We start from the raw sequence: 21889 nt of genomic DNA, 5'->3' as shown, positions 1-21889 counted from the left end.
AAGCAACTATTGATCTTGGTCAAATGTTTACAAATTAGCACACATCACATAAGAAACTGGAAATCTTTCACTGTTATTTTTGTTCAATCAGAAAAATCATTGAATGATGATCCAAAAAATAAAAAAATAAAAAAAAATCATGGAATAATAAGTACTATCTATGAATTTACATTAAATAAAATCCTCATCGTATTTGGGGGGGGTGGAAAAAGCTGGCCAACTTCACAAAAATTTCCATGAATTTCAATTTTATTTTAGTAAAAATAAAAAAATAATAATAAATTATATCAAAAATTTCCATGAATTTCAATTTTATTTTAGTAAAAATAAAAAAATTAATAAATTATATATATAAAATTATTAAAAAAAAAAAAAAAAAAAAGCATACATATTCAAAAGTTTAACAGTCTAATTAGGAGGACCGTAAGACTGAAAATGTTGTTCTTTGCTTGTACAAACGGCCTAAAACACATAAACCCGAGCATAACAAGCCCATTAAAGAAAAATCGACCCGAAAGCTCTTAAACTGCATCAACGGCTACAAAATTCCGTGAAAATGCGTTGATGCAGAAGATTCTAATATCAAACCGGCTGTAGTCTATTACCCCCAAAAAAAAAAAAAAAAAAAAATGGAGCTGTAGTCCGTATTATATATACATGAATGAAACTCTTATGAGTTTGTTTTAATTCTAAAATGAGATCAATTATTGTATAGATTGATCCGCTTCAACGTTGTGGATATGTAGTGGAGAAAAAAAAGGTAAAAAAACATCTTTCAATTTTATTTTTTATCTTTTATTTTTTTCAATTTTAGGGAGAAATTGCAGGGAGTAAATACAAAATGGAATATTTATAGACATAAAGAAAAATGTAAAGATGGAATATACAAGGAAAGCTAAGATGGAAAAATATCTTTTCTATAATGGACAAGTCCTAAGATTGTTGGAAAATGTGCTTCCTACTTACTATAATTTTTGAGGATTAATAATTAATTAACATGTTAACAAAATTCCTTTGGTCCTCCCAAATGTATCTTTAAAAAATTGCAATGATGGGGGTCGAAAGAAAAAGATCATCTGTTTCGGGAATTTCATTGAACAATCAGCTCCTAGCTGACGAGAAAATTTTGGCTGGTACCACGCCAAATGATTTGTTGATATGTGTTAAAAAAGCCACATCATAAGCCAAATTATCATCCCAATTTGATATTTTTTATGTTCAACGATCAGTTAATAACTCACAGAATTCTAAATAATTTTTTTTTTTGCTTTTTTTTAAATTATTTTTTCTTAACTTTCTAGCTTTTATTATTAAATAATCAATGAAGATTTCAGATTTAAATTATATATGTATGGAAGAATGTAAAAATAGAGTTATTATAATACCACTTCATTAAAGGGCGTCCAACCTAAATTCAAATTGGAAATGTTTCCACAAAGAACAAGGGAATTTATTCATGGAAAGCCACAATGAAGAGGAGCTTCAGTTGGTTCGGTATGACTGTTAGCGATGGAGAAGCGAAAAGCCACAGAACTGACTCGTGTAAAAAGTTTTACATATCAAAAATTAAAAATTAAAAATAAATAATAATTGGAATAATAAGCTAACCCTGGCCATTTTTTAAACACATGGCACTAATTGGCTTGGAGCGGTACTTAGCTGAGCTGGTACCACCGACGCACCCAACATTTTCTCCTAGCTAAGGACTTGTAAGTCGTCGCTGCTGGGAGTGGATTTTTCTGACTAGATGACTCCATCAGAAACGTTTCATAAATTTCTGAGAATAAAGGCCGTTGCGGAAGATGCCGTGGAATTAATGAAAGCTTTCGAAAAAGCACTAACCGCGTTAGGCTCATTTGAGGACGACTAAGAAATATTATTGGTCAAAAAGTAAAATGGGTGTAAAACCAGAACCAAAAAACGTTGTATAATATGTGTACCCATGGAACGAAAAGTCTCTTTTTTTTTTTTTTTTTTTTTTTTTGAGATAAGAAAACATATTTTTCAGTAATGTAAAACCAAGTCTGTTCGGTTCCTGCTTATAGTTGAGAACATTTTAAGCATATCCATCTTTCTGTAGCAAAAACTTCTTTAGATTGTTTGTTGATATAAATTACCGAATTTTCAGACAATGAAATCCATATCTTATGTTTTAAATTGGAATAATTAATATTTATTAAGGGATAAGTTATATACAAGTAGACTTAGAATATTAAAATGGGCATGCATGTACTAGTGTGACATCAACTAGAGGAAGTTAGTTAGCAATAATGAGATTGGTAATTCCACGTTCAGCTTCGTCAAATGACGAATACTGACAAGTTAGAAGTCAATCTCTGGGGCACTTAATTTCCAAGAAACTTGCTCATCGTTCACAACCAAGAAGCCGGCCAATTTTCAATGTTTCGATCGTATCCATATATATCAATAAAGTGTTGTTGACTTCATCAGTACCATTATTGTAGCTTGAGTACATTTGGAGTGGAGCTGCCGAAGGAAAATTAATTATGGATGCTGGAGGAGCTGCACTTGGGGCAGGATTCGGGTTGCTTTTGGAAACTGTAAAAGAAAGTATTGACAAAACTGTGATGTTCAAACCCACGTTGAAGAGCATCAAAGGCACACTAGAATGTTTGCAGCCTCTGATCCAAGACATAAAAGGATTGAACATGGAGTTGGATTTGCCAGAAGGGGAAACAACTGATTTTGATTTGGAAATGAAGCAAGGAGAGAAGCTGGTGGCCAAGTGTTCCAAGGTTAGTCGATGGAAGTTTTTCAAAAAAAGCCGTTACACAGGCAAGTTGCTAGAACTGGATCAGACTCTCAAGAGGTTGATTCGGATTCTACAGGTGCAGGGAACAAGGGATACGAAGGAGAATTTGAAGTTGACGCGGGAGATCCACACCAGTTTCATAAGAAACAATGGAGGCAATAATCGAGTGGTGTGTGATTCGATTATATCGGCCAGAACGTGCGGTGTACCACAGGTTCTCCCTCCGCTTATTATGGGAATGGATGAGGCTTTGGAGGAATTAAAGATGAGACTACTGCTTAAAGATGGTGCATCCTTGCTTGTAGTCACTGCTCCTGGAGGTTGTGGGAAGAAGACCCTCTTAGCTCAAAAATTCTGTCTTGACCATCAAAGTCCAAGGTGCATTTCATTTCTTTTAATTTCCATATTTTTATTTATTTATTTATTTATATATATGTATACAATTTTATTTTAATATTTCAATTTTTTTTTTTTTTGTGGGGGATATTGCAGACATGGAGAACCTTTTTATATATGATTTTACGAAATAATAGCACTGGCAGATCCTGGTAGCCTTTCTCTCTCTATTTTTTCTTTTTTTGTTATATTCCAAGTTATTTATCTGTAATATTCTTTTACAATTTCCACTAGTATATTTGTAGTAGTATATTATCTTATGAATTATAATTGAGATAAGCTTAAAATTGTCCTCTCCATTTTACATATTATATATGCATTACTTTTTCTAAACATTATAATTTATTTCTCAAATTTTAGTTTTTCTTTTCCACGTTTAGTCTTGGTGAAATAATTAATAAGAACTAACAGTCAATTTTGACAAGTTAACCCCTATTTAGTTGAAATTTAGCCCCCCTTTTCTTTTATATGTCTTTTGTATGTATCGTTAGTTTGGGCATTCAGACTCCGAACTTATTAATCTTGTAAATATCATGTTACATACTCAACATTTTCTTGTATTTCATTGTATAATCTTTGTGATTCAGTTTGCATACAACTTTTAATGATACCTATCGCTAAGAGCTTTGTTATATTTGCTATATGAATAGAAAAATTCAAGAAGAACATCTTCTTTGTTCCTGTTTCAAAAAGGTCTCCTAGCCTGAGTGCTATTGTACAACAACTATACAAGCAGAAAAGGCAGGACGTGCCTGTTCTTATTAACGAAGCAGATGCAACCATCCACTTGGAACAACTGCTGAATCAAATAGGAGGAAGTCCTATATTACTGGTTCTGGATGATGTTTGGCCTGCATCCCAGTCCCTTGTTGAGAATTTTGTACTTTTCCGAATACCAGATTATAAGATTTTGGTTACATCAAGATCCCCATTACCAAGCCTTGGCCCAATTGCTTGTCAATATGAGTTGAATTCATTGAATGATAAAGATGCAATGACCCTTTTCCATCATTGGGCATCCATGGAAGATGAGAGCTCTCATATACCTGATGATGTTGTGAAAAAGGTATTTTGTGATTCTGGGCTAGTGTGTTTATTTTTCCTTTTTAAATGAGATTGGAAAACAGAATTTGAAATTTAGCTATATAAAACATGAAAACAATTATATGAACGTTGAAATTACAACCATATTTTATTTGGATTGCAGATAGTGGATTCCCATAAGGTAATCCCTCTTGCCCTTAAAGTTGTCGCTGGATCACTGAGTGGTCAGCCTGCAGATGTTTGGATGAGAAAAATGAAAGAATGTTCTGACGGTTCATCATTGTTTAAGAATGATTCCTACAACATTTCGGCAATGTTGCCAAATTTAAAGGAACTATACGTGGAGTATTGCCAAAATTTGGGGGAACTGCCAGCTGGGGTCTGTGATATCACACCCCTGCAAAACATTAGCATCACAAACTGTCATCAGCTGTCTGCACTGCCTGATGAAAAGGGAAAGCTGGTTGATCTAGAAGTACTGAGGCTTAGGTCTTGTATAGAGTTGCGTGGCTTGCCGGAATCTATCAGGAACCTCTCTAATTTGTTTCTTCTGACTGCATCAGCATTCAGAACTTGCCTGAAGATGTTAATGGGTCGTGCAGTTTAAGAAAGCTTGGTGTGAAAACAATGCTACCACCACCATGTTGGAATACCGTAGGCAGGTTAAAAGGAAATTAATGACGCTTGATGAAGAGGAAAAAATAAGTAGAAGTGTGCCAAATTTCACAAACATAGCTAAGAGGTTGGTCAAAAAACAGATATAAACTCGAGTGAAAGATTATGTGAGTGTGATTGTGTGCTATTTTGTAAGCTTATGTAATTGTGTGCTTTTTTGGACATCCTTTCCTCTAAACCTAATCAATGATGAACCCAGTGGATTTTTTTTTTGTTTTGGTTTGGATAATTTGTTTTTTTGAAAATATATGAGTCTACCAGATTTGATCTGTCTTGAATAAGAGTGTTTTTTCTGCGCTGCGATACATTATGTATGTGGGATGAGCCATTTGGGTTACTAAAAGATTGTAAAAATCCAAAGTTAAAAAGAGTTAGAAAGTTTAGTGAAAGTAAAGATGAGAAAAATTGGAAAGATTATTTTTCTTTTGCAAGAGTACTGAAACACACGTATACTTCTTGGCAATCATCATATGGAAGCATTGAAAACCAATCTTTAAACTGAAAAACACCATATATGAGAATATATGACCAGCCATCCAATCAAACAATCCATAAGTTAACCTTACATGCTGTACTATATTCAACAATCCAACGAAGATACGTAAAGTCAATAATCAACACCTCAACCACCCATGTGATCCATGTGATATCATATAGTCTCCCACCAATAAATGATCACCACCTAATCGATCTGCTTCTATAATCATTGACCCTTTCATAAATATTCTTTTGTCTAAGCTGGTGAAAGCCAATAAAAAAAATAAAATAAAATAAAGTGCATTATTAATTGTTAACCTATTCCGCAAGGCTACAACACAGACCTTAATGATATACTTTAATTACACCATAAAAAGAATATCATATCTAGATTATTTTTCCTATATATAATATGAAGCCCAAAAAAGTAAAAAATCAATCCCTAAACAACCAAACAAACCTAAAAAAAATGATAAGGAAAAAAAAAAAAAGGAAAAGAAAAGTAAAAGATTGTGATCAAAATATGTAAGCAAGTCCTAAAACAGACAAAATAGCACTCCACAATTTCAATTCCATAGACAACATTGGAAGAGAAGCCCCTGATGCATCTTTTTTATCATCATCAGCCTCTTCCTCTTGGGGATGATTGAAATTGGAAGGAACAATTGTGTCTGGTGCTGATTCATCATCATCACCGGACTGGGGACTTGTGGGACCTGGTGATTCATTTGAAGGGTCTTGGAGGCTCTTAGGCAAACCTTGGCCATGAGTCACATTGATCATGAAATGCTGTCCATTCTCGCATTGTTCACCGTCGTAGTCGCCGGAAAAGAAGTATGTGGGCCCTTCTTTTAGCAATGGAACAGCCACGGACACTCCATGTGTGGCGGTGTTCGATGGCTTGTCTTGCGACCATTGGGTGGTATCATTGTCTAAGGCATTGTCATAGTCACAAAGCTTGTATGTGGTAAAGTTGTAGGTTTGGATGACTGAATGGTTATTATTGGTGTTAAAAACTGCATTAACATATAATATCACATTAAATTGCCATTTAATTATAAAAATTAAAATGAGAGTATGACAATGTTCTTCAAACTAACATATAAATAATGTGAATAAAATAATGTTCAAGCAGACCAGACCACTAACAAAACAGAGCTTCATCAATTGCCAGAAATAATTGTGTCCATGTATATTTGAACCTAGTGCAAACTCTGCTTTATTCTGCAAGCTTGATGAGAAAAAAATTATAATTTTTAAATAATTTCTTTAAGTTTGTCAGTGAAGAATATCCCAGTAACAGGCAGTACATTCCAACTATTGGCTAAATCTTGACCTAAATGGATTACTTTATTAGAGTTCCATAAACCAATGGGCAGAGTTTATTTTGGGCTACACGTGAAGTGCAGCTGGGTTTCAGGGAAAAATCTATGCACCCATTGGTAACTATAGGAGCATGTCCTTTTCTTAATTGTTTCCTTCTGTGAGCTTAGCTTTTTCACTAACATTGATGCTATTGTGGGAAAAAAAGCATCAAATTCTGTGCTTGGAACTTCTAAAGCAACTGTTCTTGATAGATCTCCATCATACTTCTCCATATTTCCAGAAACATAGAGAATTATAAACCCAAACTAAACCAGGAAATTAACATCTAGAACACTATGGAGAAAAAACTATAGATATAAACAGAACATGTAGAAATGAACAAGAATGTTCAGAATTGTATATTGGAAAAACAGATCAAGCAAGGAATTTGATATAGATTATCAGCTAAGCATTTCAGATAATAGGCATTCAGGAATACCAAAAAAAAGATAAAGATCCGAAAAAAGAAGCTTCTCATATCAAATTTCTTTAAATAATGGTTGGAAACATTCTGTATATCTGTTCCTTTCAAATGGAAAAATTCATGCAAATTCCACAAGCTGTAGCTAGACAGGAAAAGAATCATTGATCATCAACAAGAAATTCAAAGAGAAATTGGCAAGAAAATATGATTTTATTGTTTTTTTTTTTTTTTTTCAATAAGGAAACAGGGATATTTTAAATGAAGAAAAAGAAAGAATAACTAAAAGTTGTCTCATATATAGATATAAATAGAGTGTTTGGCTTACTGAGGAAATCTCCCAAGCTGAAGCTTTTGCCAGAAGCCCATTTCTGGTAATTAATATTAGGCTTCTCTTGGTTGTCATACCAGCCTAAAGAATCCCCAACAGTGTAGTTCTTGTAAGCTTGTACAGATCTTGAAAAACAAAGAAGAAGAACAAAACAGTTCAGAATGATAAAGAATGTGGGAAGACCTAAACTGTTCCTTCTCTGTTCCATTCTTTTTCTTGGATTTTGTGAAACTTAGTTAGCTAGTTTGGATGTGGATCACAAACGCCGCAGATTTCAGTGATCTAAGGAATAAAGGGAAATTATGAGAACACTGGAAACTGGTGCTTGTATAACTAAATGTATATAGCCCTCCTTTTTTCAATGGAATTACCAAAATGCTGTTCTGTATATCTTGTACTTGTCGGTCCAATAATTTCAGTCCTAAGTTTACAATTGAACTTAACCAGATTAAAAAATAATAAAAATACAATAATCAAAGAATAGAATATATAAAACCTTTTTTTAGCATTGTTTATAATGGAACTGGCTGTCTCAATTATTAGTCCATGCATGAATGATAAGTGTATTATATGTAGGTGATAATTATATTGAATTATAGATTCTAGTTAATTCAAAATGGATTGGTTTTTATTTTTAAATCATTTCAAACTAAGTCAACCTTCCTGTACTTCATGCAAAAATTTCATAATGATGTTAGTTCACCCATCCTTTCTTGATTTGCTTATATTCTTCTTTCAAGGTTTTACTTTACAACTTGTATTATAGGTTAATTATGTGTTGTGTTTCCAAACAATGTGTTTTTCAGTACTCTAGGACGCTATTCCTCAAATTTGTAGAAGGTAGAAAAAACAAATTACTAAACTGAAGACCTGAATTTAGTTTTGTAGCTTAGAAAAGAAATGTAAAATACTTTTTTTTTTTCTCTTTTTTGTGTGAATAAGAAAAGTAAAGTACACATTACAGCTCAAAGAGACAAAATTAGTAATTGTGCCTACAATTTCAAAAAAAAAAAAAAGGAAAAATCCTTTTAATTACAAAGATATAGAAATGGTGTTCATGTAAAATTTTGCTCTTAATTTCAATTTTGTTCCCAAAAAAAAAAAAGAAAAAAAAAAGCATCCATCCATTTAAAAAAAAAAAAAAAGAGACAGAAAGGCCAAAAGAAAAATGGGATTTAGTGCATGTGGTATGGTGTACAACTTATCTACTGCATAGTGAAACTATATGTACGATTTCTGCTCAAAAATAAAATAAAACTGGTCAAATAGCAGAAGTACAAGTGTAAGGGGCTTCAACCACTCTGAATTTAATATCAGCCATTTTCCAAAGCCTCTGGTCCTACCCATAATAAAGAAACTTCAATTTTCCAACAAAAATATTTCATGAAATCAATATTTTTGATTTATACTCATAACTAATGAAACATAATTAAATAAAATATACATGAAAGGGGAAAATTATTTATGTTACAAATTTTTATCTTATTATTATTTTCATAATTTGTTTCACCTAATTTAGAAGAAAAGGAGGTGTGAGGTTCTGAATACAAGAAACTTGGGACATAAACTATAAATTGCAATGAAAGGCCAGATTGGGAGTTGGTAAACAAAGCAGTTTGATTATGATGAAAAATGCACCACCCCAAAAAAAAAAGATGTGCTGGTAGCTGTATGCAAAATGCAAAGATTCCACCACACCTTACCTTCCTGAATACTGCCAAATGGGTCCAAATCACATTATCTCATTTTGTCACCTTTGAATTTTGTATTCTTGACAAAAACTACGCGATGAATACTCACATTTTTTCTTCATAATCAACCATCCTACACTTCAATAGTGTTTCTGTTAAAGTAGCTTGTGAATAAAAATTTACTTTTTTTATGAAAAAAGAAAAAAAATCATAAATTACAAATTTACAAAATTGATTTTGAAGAAAAATAAGGACTAAATTGAAAAATTAGGAGACCATATACACTTTTGATTGGGTCCGAGTGATCACATGGAATGTAGTTCTCTTTATCCCTATCCTGGTCTAGAAGGAAACGAAAGGAGAGAAAAGAAAAGAAAAGAATTTAGAGAGAAAGGCAGTGTTGGTTCTGGAAGGATGTATGGCACGTGATCATGATAGGAGGTTGATTGCTTTTCACACAAAATCATGTGGATGCCACAATTTCACATTCCCACTATTTGTTTGCGCACCGCTATCATATATGTTTCTCAACAAAAATCCTATTGATTTTTGGGAGTTGTTGTTCATTTTGAATTTCAATTTTAATTTTATATTTGATATTTTCTCCTTACATTTTTGTCCAATTGATTTTTAAGAGTTGTTCATTTCCAACTTTTATTTTAATTCTAGTTTTTCTCATATATATATATATATATATATATATATATTTGATATTTCCTCTTTACATTTTTGTCTAATCTATTTATTTTTATTAATCTCAATTTTAATGTACATTATATTAGTATGACCTTTATTTATTTGGTTTTTTTGGTGTCATTTGTGTAGACATGACAAAAGCCTTTGAAAGCCTTGCATAATAGCATCATAGTTCTGCTTCATGAATCCAGTAGCAATAAAATCCTTATATTATTTAATTTCTTGAAAATTTTATATCTCAAAGTATAATAACGAAATACAAAGAAGAAAGAACTTTATTTTGGATTATCATAATCTCTAGCTCCATCACTCCAAGAAACTTTATTTTGGATTGTCATAATCTCTAGCTCCATCACTCCAAGATTGTGTGTCTCACAAATTGTCAAAATTCATCATCTTCCTTGAAGGATGCTTCCCTGAGGCCAGACAATTCTTTCTGTTCAATTCCAGTTTCTCCAACATCTTTCTTGTACTTGTACCATGAAGCCCAAAACAGATAATTTGCAAAGTTAATGGCACCAAGGATAGCTAAGAACCAATAGAAGAGATGCAGATTATACTGATCCAAGGTTCTTCCTTGCAGCCAACCTTGTTTGCTTGGAGTAATCCTCTTGGTGACAGAGTTTATAAGATCAACAAAAATGCTGCTCAAGAAATACCCAAAAGACATGGATAACCAAGTGAAACAAGTGGATAAAGATTTCATCCCTGAAGGAGCTTCCTTGTAGAAAAACTCTAATAACCCAACAACAGTAAACATGTCTGCAAGTCCAAAAATGCCATATTGGAAGGAAAGCCAAAATAGACTAATGGGGTTCATGATACCTTTATTCCTTCTCTTGACTTCAACTATACCTGCAATACTCATTGATACAATTGAAAGAACAAGACCGACACCCACTCTTTGAAGTTGAGATATGCCTGATGGATGTCCCGTAATCTTCCTTGCAAATGGGACAACGAAAAACTCGTAGATGGGTATGAGGATCGACATGAATACTAGTGGAATTACAGGAATTGATGCTGTTGGAAATTCCCATGATCCAATATAAGGATCCATGGAGTACCCTTGATGGACTGAAAATGTTTGCAACTGTGCCAAGCATGTATTCATTATAATGGTGCTAGCTATGATGGGAAGCATTCTTATTAGGATCTTTATTTCTTCAACTTGTGTAACTGTGCAAACCTTCCAAGGCTCTGGAGCTGTGCCGTTGGGTACAATAGCAGCTTTGTCTAGAAACCTGGTATAATGTACACAGATGATTCATATCATAGGCATTAGGAGAAGTCTAGAGTTATTACCACTTTGAAATATGTTTTACAAAGTGTGGACTTTTATGCAGTCATGCCATTGGACCTTTCTATCCAGGGGTAGTAGTTATAAATTACCTAAATTGATTGGTATGCAAGAGTTTTTCTTCAAATGGATCTACAATTTTGTCACTGTTCTCATAAAGTTCATTCAAGTTTTGTGGTAATGACAATTTTCTATTTCGTGCTGCAACCGCTATAACCTGCAAAAGCCAGAGCAATTCATTTCTTTTCTGCTGTAATTCTACGTGTAAACAGGCAAGAAAGACAAAAACAAGAATCAAAGAGCAAAACCTGTGCAACCCTCACTATTGGGCTGTTTCCAAGGGGTTGGAAGCGATAGAAAGGCTTCCCAAGTGCTAAAACAATGAATCCAATTAGAGCAGTGATGGTGCCAATGAAAAATCCCCAGTACCAAGCTTTGTTCATGCTAACCCATACAATGGCCGTAACTCCTACCATTGAACCAAGTATTGTACTGAGCAAATACCAATTAAAGTAGCGTCCAAGAAGTTTTCGTTCCTTTTGATCCTTTGGATCAAACTGATCACCCCCAAGTGTTGGAAGAGCCCCCTTAACACCACCCGCACCTAGTGCTAATAGACAAATGGAGGTGTAAAACATTATTGCTTTATCTCCCTTTATACAGCTTGGCTTGCCACCACAAGGTTTAGGATGCAAATCCTTGTCATATGCTTGTATAGTAACCAACATCAAAGCCTGCAATTCGGAACAAAATGAAACCTTATTCAGATATATATACATAATTTATATATATATATATATACATATACAAACACAAAAAGAGAGAAAGAAAGAAAAGTCACAGCCAGTTGTATTACCAATACTTCCATTGTTCCAAATATCAAACAAGTGTAGAGTCTGTTCAAATAAGTATCAGAGATAAAACCTCCTAAGAGTGAGAGCAAGGTAACTGAACCCATGAAATTTGTAAGGGTGTTTGCAGAGGCAGATAAGTCGAATTGCAACACATAATGAAAATAGAGAACCATGACCGCGGAGTTGGCTACAAAGCCCATGTTCTCCAATGCCCCCAACGCTACAAGTTTATAAAAAAAGCACCCACTTCACTTACTGAGCATAACATCATCCACTAACTTAACATTGCAATTCTGATTTCCAAAACTTATTCGAAACAAAATTTGGTTACTTACCAAAAACAAATATGCAAGCAAGAAATCCTCCTTTTCTATTGCTTCTCCCAAATTCAGCAGTATTTGATTCCTATATGCAAAAGATGAGAAGCAAAAATGAGAAAATAAGAGTGCTAACAGGAGAGTTGCCACTGGAGAGACAATGTCACAAGGGTTTTTGGACTTACCATTGTAGAGGACCTAGAAAGAATTGCTTCTCAAATGGAGCTATGAACTTTGCTTCAGAGGTTGTTATGGCTTGAATATAATGTAGTAGTGATGGGTATTTATAATGTCATAGACAAACAGATTCTGCTTTCTGAATTTGTTAGAATATAATTTACCATTTTTTAAGTTGTTTTATTTTTTACATCCCTACAAACTCTTGAAACTCTTTATCCTCTATTTTGTATAGCTCTATCTCTCTCTCACATAATTTTGAATCTTAACAAATGCAACATTTTTAAGAAATTACTTATTTTGTGCTTGATTTTGTTGCCTACCTTCTTTCTCACTACTACCCCCAAAAAAAAAAAAAAAGAAAAAAAAAATGAAGGCAAATAGACAAACTACAAAGTTAAAATATATCCAACTACGAGCATCTTTACAGCGGACTCGACTTGCCTGAGAAACAATTTCAAAAAGAATTACCATACTATGGAGTTAACAAAATTAATCACCACATTTTCAAATATAATATCTGTTAGAGTAGTGTGCAAACAAAGTTTGACATTAGGCTAAATATGGGAAGTTACAATAAGGTATACAAGAGGCTTGAATTACTTCAAATATATTATCATTCTAATCATAAAAATACTAAAAATACTTTAGCGATAAAGAAAAAATGATCAACTAGCCCTTATAAAATATGTTATCCGCTAGTATCTAGCCGACTATGGCATTGAATTTTAAGGTCTCCAATTAGTAAATTCAAAGTAGTAGTAGGCACTATATTTGCTCTTCAGTTAAGAAATGAGTTACAATTTTAGATAAAAGCTTCAATAGCCGAGCATTTTGGAAGCAGGGGCAAAAACAACAGGATATGACCAACACTTTTCTTGATAATGCCACCATATGTTCTCTATTGAAAACAGTCCCTTGAATATTTTAAGTTCCAACAGCATTAACGTTTCTCTGAAAGACTTCCCTTTTGAATAAATTCCATTAAACAAATTTTACTTGACATTAACAAATTTTTAGCACGGTACATCTTATTTTTCAAAGGCTGACATTGTCACTTACAAATTTGTGTCAAAAGGTTATTAAGGGAGGACTTCCAAAACACAGAACAAGTTGTTACAATATTACAATTGTGTATAATGTTTTAAGAGTTCTTATTCTTTAAAATATTTTTTAAATTATTAGGCAGAAAAAATAGTAAACAGAACTTTAATTTGCGAAAGAATATGAAACTCTATATTACTTGGAGTCTCCATAGAAAAATATTTTACTATTTTTACGTGGACATTAATTAAGTATCTTATTGAAGTGACAATTTAGGCGGAGATATATCAAGATTTGCAATAGACGTTGATAATCACAGAGAAAGGCAAAGCCAGCCACAGTACTAGTAGTCTTTTTAATTACTTAAGCTACAAGGTAAAACAGGGCATTCTTTTAACAACTCTTCTTTGGAACTGCAAGACAGAAAATACAGAATTTCTTAACATGAAAAGATTTTTAATTATGTGTCTTAAAATAATTCAGAGTGCTCCAAAGCATTCAACATTTTCTTACATCTCTTGGACATGTTCCTTCTTATCCTCATAGTCATGCTTCTCATAAGCTGTGGCATCCTGAATATCATGATCATCAACCGCAGCTTCTGATGGGCCTTGGCCAAGAATATCATGTGCATCAACAAACAAATAATAAAAGACAAAAGACTCTTGGCATTTTCGTGGCTAGGATTTGGAAGGTGACCATCACTAGCACTGGTACCAGTACTACTTGATGGGAGAGTATGCACCCAATCAAACTTCTTATTGCTGGTTACCTGCTGCATATATTTTCTGGTCTAGAACGCCTGAGGCTGACTCTTTTCCTGGCGCTTCTTTCTTGGTCTCCTTTCTTTCAACTTTTGTTCCTCCTTCCATTTTTATGTTGATATTTATCTCAGAAACCGTCTTCTTTTCTTTGGCCAATTTTACTCTGTTTTCTAATTCCTCTCTTGCGTATTCCTTTGAATTTTGTGTTGACAAAGCCTGTGCATTCTCTGATGAAGATGGTAAATTCCATCCTTAATCTCTTCTTCTAAGTCTCTCTCTCTATATGTACATCTCAAGCTCGTGGCGGATCTAAAACTCTTCAACAGTCATACCACTACCAATTACACTTCCTTTATTTTGGCCTTGTTCTCAAATGGTGTAATCCATATTCATCTGCAACATATATGTATCATTGCCATAGTTCAAAGGAAATGATGAAATTGGTATTTAAGAAAATTAAGCCAGAAAAATCAATAACAATGACATATTGGATGCATTTTTTTCACCAGTGAGCCATTCCTTGCAGTAGGGTCTGCTAAATCTGCAAAACCCACATTATGTTCCATTTGTGGGTTTCTTTGATATGTTTGATGGAGCGTAATGCTTTATACGCATTAAGATACTCATTAAAAATAAACGCTCTATCAGGAAAATACCCATTAAAATTCTTCGTAATGTTGTTTTGTGGGTCGGATTATGTAGTTTAATAAAATTTTCAGGCGTTTTCCATTGTAAATTGATGGAAGTAAGTGGAAATGGGCTCTTCAGAAAGTGGGGTTACGTTGAAAAGGGACCACCCTCCCTCTTCTTAGCTCTTTATAAGTCAACTGGTAGAGCTGAGAGACACACCAATTTTTACAGAGACTTTTTTTTTTTTTTTTTTTTGTGGTTTTCAACTCAAGAAGCTAGATTAAATCCCATGGATTTGCACTGTGGCGGTATTCCTTTTTCTCTGTGGTACTTTTCCAGATGTTTTTACCTGGCTCAGTAATAGAAAGAACTGGGGAATACATTAAGAAATGGTGAATTTAATTTTCGTTCGAGTGAATTGTTGTTTCTTAAGGAGTTTGGTCAGTAGGATTTTGGCGGTCATATTAGATTTGAACCTTCTTCTAAGCTTTTGGAGAAATTCCAGAAAGAAGCTAGAGAGGCAAAATTTTCCAGTGTTTTAGACCTTTTTCTAAAATGGGACTACAATATTTCTCAAATAATCAGCCTCATTTACTTTCACCAAACACCTATATATTACCAATTTTTTTTATAATTGATTCTAGGACTCTTATAATGACATATCCAAGCATTTAGTGAAGTTCATAAATAATTCTTAGATTCCATTTGATAACAAGTTTTACATTTTACTATTTAAGTGAAATTTAAAATAAAACACCAAGAACTAATCCTCACGATTGGCAATGACAAATTAATAAATTGAAGAAAATAACTGCAAGAGAAATTACGACAAGGATAGTTATTTCAAATATACCAAGACTCGGAAAATGATAATGAAATTGATAATCACAACGAAAGGCAAAGCCAGCAACAGTACAGGCATACAATACTTTTTTCACATCTCCCAGCTACTAGTATATTAGCTACTTGAAAAACTACCAAGGAAAAATAGGCAAAGCACGCATTCTTTTGACAACTGAAAGAAAGCAAATGCAGATTTTCTTAACATCATGGTAGGAAACAGATTATATGTATCATAAAACCATATAGAGTGCTCCACAGCCTCTCACATGTCATGGACATCTTCCTCCTCATCCTCATAGTCAAGCTCCTCATCAGCTGTTGCATCCTGGTATTGTTGGTACTCAGAAACAAGATCATTCATGTTGCTTTCGGCCTCAGTAAACTCCATTTCATCCATTCCCTCCCCAGTGTACCAGTGCAAGAAAGCCTTCCTCCTAAACATAGCTGTGAACTGCTCACTCACACGCCTGAACATCTCCTGAATTGAAGTTGAGTTCCCAATAAAGGTAGATGCCATAGAAAGTCCCCTTGGAGGAATGTCACAGACACTTGATTTTACATTGTTTGGTATCCACTCAACAAAGTAAGAAGAGTTCTTGTTCTGCACATTGATCATCTGCTCATCCACTTCTTTGGTGCTCATTTTGCCCCTGAACATGGCTGAGGCTGTGAGGTAGCGACCATGACGTGGGTCTGCAGCACACATCATGTTCTTGGCATCCCACATTTGCTGAGTGAGTTCTGGGACAGTCAGGGCTCGGTACTGTTGAGAGCCACGTGAGGTAAGAGGAGCAAACCCAACCATAAAGAAGTGAAGACGTGGGAAGGGGATAAGGTTCACTGCAAGTTTCCTCAGATCAGAGTTAAGCTGACCAGGGAACCTAAGGCAGCATGTCACACCACTCATGGTTGCAGAAATCAAATGATTCAGATCACCAACTGTGACAAAGGCAAACAAAAAAAATGTCAGTACTTTTGCAAAAGAAAATAATTGCCATCCCTTTATTAGCTAATAAAACACCAAGCATCTGCCATCAATGACACCAAAAACAGTTCAACCAATCCTAGTATGCAGATCATTCAACAGAAGAGATAAAATATCACAGCTCTACAAAGAGGTTAAGCCAACAAGTTCTAGGGCCGCAGGTAAAAATTTGATTCCAAGCTAAATACCTTAAGTGACAACAAATTCTTGCATAGAAAAGACAATATACAATGAAATCACAAGCCACAAGCATAGGAATCGCAGCTTCCAGAACAATAAGTCAAAAAGGCAAGAATACTAGAAACATGATGCTGCATAAAGTGATGCCACCATACTGCATAGCAATAATCTTATGATACACCTGAAAGTGCTGTAAGACTAAAAAACTACATCTTTTCTCTAATTCTTTCACAGTAACTTTCACCATGTGAGCCCGATTACAAAAGACAACACTGAAAACCAACTACATGAGCATCCATAACTGTGAATGTGATAAAACAGCATATCCTTCTAACACTTAACTACCCTGACAATGTTTTGTAAACTTAAATTAACCACCTCAACTAATGCAATTCAAAGTTTACTTTGAATAAGCAGGTCGCAAAATAGAGCATCAGACCAGTTAAGAAATAGAAACAGAAAGAAAGTAATACTTACAGCTGGGAGTAGTCAATTTAAGGGTCCTGAAACAGATATCGTATAAGGCTTCATTATCCAACACCATGCACTCATCTGCATTCTCAACAAGCTGGTGAACAGAAAGGGTGGCATTGTAAGGCTCAACAACTGTATCTGAAACCTTTGGCGATGGGAACACCGAGAAAGTAAGCATCATTCTGTCAGGATATTCCTCCCTGATCTTCGAGATCAACAGGGTACCCATTCCAGAACCAGTACCTCCACCAAGTGAGTGGCACACTTGAAAACCTGCACAGCAAGAGAGCACAAAATAAGTAACAAAAACCCAAGTAAAGGATCCATATAAGAGTATCTAATACCATCAATGCACAACAAATGCCAAGAAATATAGCACATCACAAATACAATGAACAATAACATTTTACCTTGAAGACAATCACAGTTCTCAGCCTCCTTCCTGACAACATCAAGAACCGAATCAATGAGCTCAGCTCCCTCAGTGTAATGGCCCTTAGCCCAGTTGTTTCCAGCACCAGACTGCCCAAAAACGAAGTTATCAGGCCTAAAGATCTGGCCATAAGGACCAGTCCTCACACTGTCCATCGTACCAGGCTCGAGGTCCATGAGCACAGCACGAGGGACGAATCGTCCACAGGAGGCCTCATTGTAATACACATTGACTCTCTCCAGTTGCAGATCTGAGCTTCCAGTGTATCGACCAGTTGGGTCAATCCCATGCTCATCGCAAACCACTTCCCAGAACTTGGACCCAATCTGGTTTCCACACTGTCCACCCTGAACGTGAAGGATTTCTCTCATTTTTCTTTTTCTGCAATACAGCAAAGAAAATCGACATTTAGCAAACCCTAATACCTAATACTACATCAGGCAGATTAGTGAAAGTAAACAAGAAAATAAATAACAAAGAAAACGACTCCATTCTGGTTCTAAAACTCTAAACAACGATACATAAAAGCTTGTTTTATTATTTTCAGTGAAACTACATTAGCTATCAGATCTAAGATTCTAAAGTAAAACTACCAAACTTGTAATTTACAATACAATGAGTGTCCATTTTCTCGGCAACCAAACAGGGTAAAAAAAAAAAAAAAAAAATCATATCAGATCTAAAAACCAGTCAAAATACCAGTGAATTTCCAACGACCGAAGCGAGACTCCGATAATTCCGGTGATGTCCGCCGGAGGAAACTTCCGAAGACCGAGCAGAGCTTGCTCGATCCGATTGAAGGATGTAAGAGAGTGAGTCAGAGGATGAGGATAGCGAGGACCAGCACTGGAAATGAGGAGCTTTATAAGGGTGTATCAGAAGGGCAAGGCTGTGAGATGGGACGGACAAGATCTTTTCCCTCCTTTTTTAGATCCCACCGTTGGATGCCGTGGGATGGATTGGATTGAACGCTGTGGATTTGTTTCTGTAAAAGATTGGAATTAGGATTTTGTCGGTTATTTTATTTTTGAATATACGAAAAAAGCTTTTTTTTTTTTTTCTGCCTGTAGACGATAATTTCGGGTTGGATTCTTTTGATATTTTGTTGACGAAATCAACCTAAATTGTTTGATTGTCTTTGTCAAGAAGCGAGGCATCAATATCTTTGTAAGAAATTTTTTCTTAAAAAAATTTAAATTTACATAAATTTTAAAATTAAATTATAAAATATTAAAGACAATGAGAAATTTACAAAATATTATCTGTTTTTGTATATTACGGCTAAATTGGATTCTTATGTCACATTTTTTAATTACCACACTAATATTGAAGGAAAATTACGAAGAAAAGAGTTATGTAAAAAACCAAAATAAATGAAGTGTTTTTTTTGGAACAAAACATATTTTTGGAGCATTATAACATTCATGCATAAATAACAAATAAAGTATGAAACAAAAAATATGTATAAAAAATATCTTATAATATGAATAGCATTGTCCATTAAAGAATTCTTACCATGCTAAATTTGAAAATTTCAAATTAGAGCGTCAACATAGTGCATCATTATTTAGATAGCTTTTGTTCTTCATATTCTCACCCAACAAGATGTGACATCATAATTGTCTATATATATATATATTTGATAGAAATAATAACATAATATATATATATATATATATATATATGTATATGTATATATTTGGTCTCATTTGAAATAGCTATAAAAGGGTAAGAATGGTATTTTATAGTAGACTGCAGAAATATGCTAATACGGTCGGTCCCTTTTTATTATATTGTGATTAAATTGTGTCTGGGATTTAGATGGTGAATCTTAATCTGAGGACCTTATAGTAGTGCGGAAAAAAAAAGAAAAAAGTGGGGTTATGATGGAAGGTCCATGTGAATTAGCAAAGTTGTCCATGTGACTTGCCAACAACTCTTTGTTTCTATCATGTCACATTCCTCATTGCAATCGCCACCTAATCCCCTACCCTCTATGTTGCTTCTATGTGCAAATAAAACCTCATGATTTATATTTTTAGACTTCCTGTGGACCATTCATGTTATAATAATATTTACTTAGTGCCAACAAAAATAAATCCAAAGTTTTTCTTTTTTTACTTTTATTTTATCTCTTTTTGGTTGTATCAAAGCCAGTTTGATATGCATAAAGATATTGTGATATAGCTGATACTGACACTGCCATATTTTTCAATTAAGATTATAATTTTAAATTATTAATTGATATGTCTTTTATATCATTTATAATCTACTATAATCCACAATAATTTAGAAGATAATTTTCAGAATAATTTTTGTTTTCCATATAAAAATTAATTGTACTTTCTTTTCTTTCTGTTTTTATATTTAAAATGAACGAAGCTCATTAAGAAAAAAAGTAAATAAATAATTGAATGAAGCTCACAGTAAGTAAATTTATGTTGAGTGTCAGTTTTTAATGCAGGGGCAAAAATAAAAAAATAAAAAAAAAAGAAGAAAAATTGAATATTCAAATATGTTACGATGCAATTAATTTCTCAATTTTTTTTAAAGATGATTATTATTATTTTCTTTCAACCATTAACCACTCATGCAATTCAGCATCAAAACTCATCATCCGTCTCTTCTGACCTTTTTTTTTTTTTTTTTTTTTTTATCCAAACATGTCGGGTCATTTCTATCTGTTGGAATCTAAGCTAAATTGATTTTGTATAAAGATTGATTTCTGGTCAACTTATTCTAACTTAATTACATATGCACTACTAAAAAGATACAAGAACTCTAATTTAATTATATACGCATTACTAAAAAGTAAATTAGAAAAACTAAACTAAAAATTCTAATTAAAGTTTAGACTTAATTTTGTAACAAAGCTATTAAAAAAAAAAAAAAAAAACCTCAATGGGTCATAATGTCATACAAATTTCATTAAAAAAATTATTAGAGATAAAATTACAGAATTACCCTGGGGATGTCACGGGGCGGAGCCGGTTTTTAAAATTCCATCTCCGTCCCCGCAGGGAATTTTACATTCATCTCCGCGATTTTTCCCGTTTTTTTAGATGCGGGGTGGGATCGGGAGTTTTGCGGGACGGGGACAGGGCAGGACGGTTTTTTCCATTTTGTTTTTTAATCGATATTTTTTTTAAAAATTTATATAAAAAAATTATTTTATGATTAAAATATAAAGAAAATGACTATAATACAATAAAAATATAATAAAATACATTAAAAAACAAATTTATAATTATAATAAAATATATATTTAAAAAATAAATAAATAAAAAGAAGAAAATGATTTTACATAAATGAAATTTTGTAAAAAAAAAATAATAAATAAATATATATATATATATATATATCGGGGCGGGTTCAGGACGGAGTTATTATTCCCCGTCCCCGGTCCATTCCCGACTCGGTTTTTAAGCATATGCCTTGAGTCCGCCTCGCATCCCTGAATTTTTGGAGATAAACCATCCCGTTAAAGACGGTGCACCATGGATATGAGGCCTGCGGAGCAAATTGCCATCCCTAAATTACCCAGCCATCGGGAATTAATATCAAAATGGAAAACCTTTACGAAGAACAGGAATACACATGCACACAACATGGTAACATGTACATGCACATATACACGTGACTGTGAAGCAAGTGCACGTGCCTAAAGAAAATAAATAGGGCAAAATGAGGCTAGAGCCCAGGTAATTTTGTCAGACCCATTCTTGGTGGTCCCGATGAGTCGTCCAAAGCCTCATTGAAGCATTTACCATAAAAAAAGCCTCATTCAAGCACATTATTATAAATAAATAAAAAAAGAAGAAGCCTCATTTAAGCAAATGTCTCATTCATTTGTTATGCCTCATCAATCAACAATCATGAAAATAGCTTCATTTACCCAAAAAAAAAAATCATGAAAAAAGCTTCTTTTATGAGTACTGTGAGTGTGAAATAGATTTGATCTCAATGTGACTTCGTTTTCATTTACTTTCTCGGAAACCCATGCTATTTCTCTTGATCCA

At 33.7% G+C, this 21889-nt stretch overlaps 5 protein-coding genes across 7 annotated transcripts; 2 read left to right on the top strand and 3 right to left on the bottom strand.

Moving 5' to 3' along the window:
• Window positions 1-2300: 2300 nt before the first annotated feature.
• On the top strand, window positions 2301-3321 carry LOC112490706 (probable disease resistance protein At5g66900). Of its 2 annotated transcripts, XM_048468951.2 has the most exons (3): window positions 2301-2756; window positions 2850-3151; window positions 3266-3321. In XM_048468951.2, exons 1-3 carry the CDS (start codon window positions 2508-2510, stop codon window positions 3288-3290), a joined length of 576 nt encoding a protein of 191 aa, XP_048324908.2. In that variant the 5' UTR covers window positions 2301-2507; the 3' UTR covers window positions 3291-3321. The 2 variants fall into 2 exon arrangements, with proteins under 2 accessions (XP_048324908.2, XP_048324907.2); XM_048468950.2 differs by having other exon boundaries at window positions 2314-3151.
• Window positions 3322-3816: 495 nt separating this feature from the next.
• Window positions 3817-5050, top strand: LOC132799213 (probable disease resistance protein At5g66910). The gene is made up of 2 exons (XM_060812269.1): window positions 3817-4235; window positions 4377-5050. The coding sequence occupies exons 1-2, from the start codon at window positions 4164-4166 to the stop codon at window positions 4818-4820; spliced, it is 516 nt and encodes a 171-aa protein (XP_060668252.1). The 5' UTR covers window positions 3817-4163; the 3' UTR covers window positions 4821-5050.
• A 599-nt stretch (window positions 5051-5649) lies between these two features.
• Window positions 5650-7853, bottom strand: LOC107410334 (early nodulin-like protein 18). Of its 2 annotated transcripts, none has more exons than XM_060812268.1 (2): window positions 7480-7853; window positions 5650-6354 (listed from the first exon to the last, which is right to left on the bottom strand). In XM_060812268.1, the coding sequence occupies exons 1-2, from the start codon at window positions 7688-7690 to the stop codon at window positions 5882-5884; spliced, it is 684 nt and encodes a 227-aa protein (XP_060668251.1). In that variant the 5' UTR covers window positions 7691-7853; the 3' UTR covers window positions 5650-5881. The 2 variants fall into 2 exon arrangements, with proteins under 2 accessions (XP_060668251.1, XP_015873234.3); XM_016017748.4 differs by having other exon boundaries at window positions 5650-6381; window positions 7480-7839.
• A 2077-nt stretch (window positions 7854-9930) lies between these two features.
• LOC107410301 (protein NRT1/ PTR FAMILY 4.5) lies at window positions 9931-11898 on the bottom strand. Its single transcript, XM_016017715.4, has 3 exons — window positions 11478-11898; window positions 11262-11386; window positions 9931-11113 (listed from the first exon to the last, which is right to left on the bottom strand). The coding sequence occupies exons 1-3, from the start codon at window positions 11895-11897 to the stop codon at window positions 10252-10254; spliced, it is 1407 nt and encodes a 468-aa protein (XP_015873201.3). The 5' UTR covers window position 11898; the 3' UTR covers window positions 9931-10251.
• Window positions 11899-15814: 3916 nt separating this feature from the next.
• LOC107410332 (tubulin beta-4 chain) lies at window positions 15815-18726 on the bottom strand. The gene is made up of 4 exons (XM_016017744.4): window positions 18570-18726; window positions 17848-18251; window positions 17441-17710; window positions 15815-16737 (listed from the first exon to the last, which is right to left on the bottom strand). The coding sequence occupies exons 2-4, from the start codon at window positions 18239-18241 to the stop codon at window positions 16061-16063; spliced, it is 1341 nt and encodes a 446-aa protein (XP_015873230.1). The 5' UTR covers window positions 18242-18251; window positions 18570-18726; the 3' UTR covers window positions 15815-16060.
• Window positions 18727-21889: the final 3163 nt, after the last annotated feature.

The sequence above is a fragment of the Ziziphus jujuba genome, chromosome 10 (genome assembly GCF_031755915.1).
Source record: "Ziziphus jujuba cultivar Dongzao chromosome 10, ASM3175591v1".
Lineage (NCBI taxonomy): Eukaryota > Viridiplantae > Streptophyta > Magnoliopsida > Rosales > Rhamnaceae > Ziziphus > Ziziphus jujuba.
Note: the sequence above shows the minus strand (reverse complement) of the source record. Positions and strands in the feature narration are given on the sequence as shown.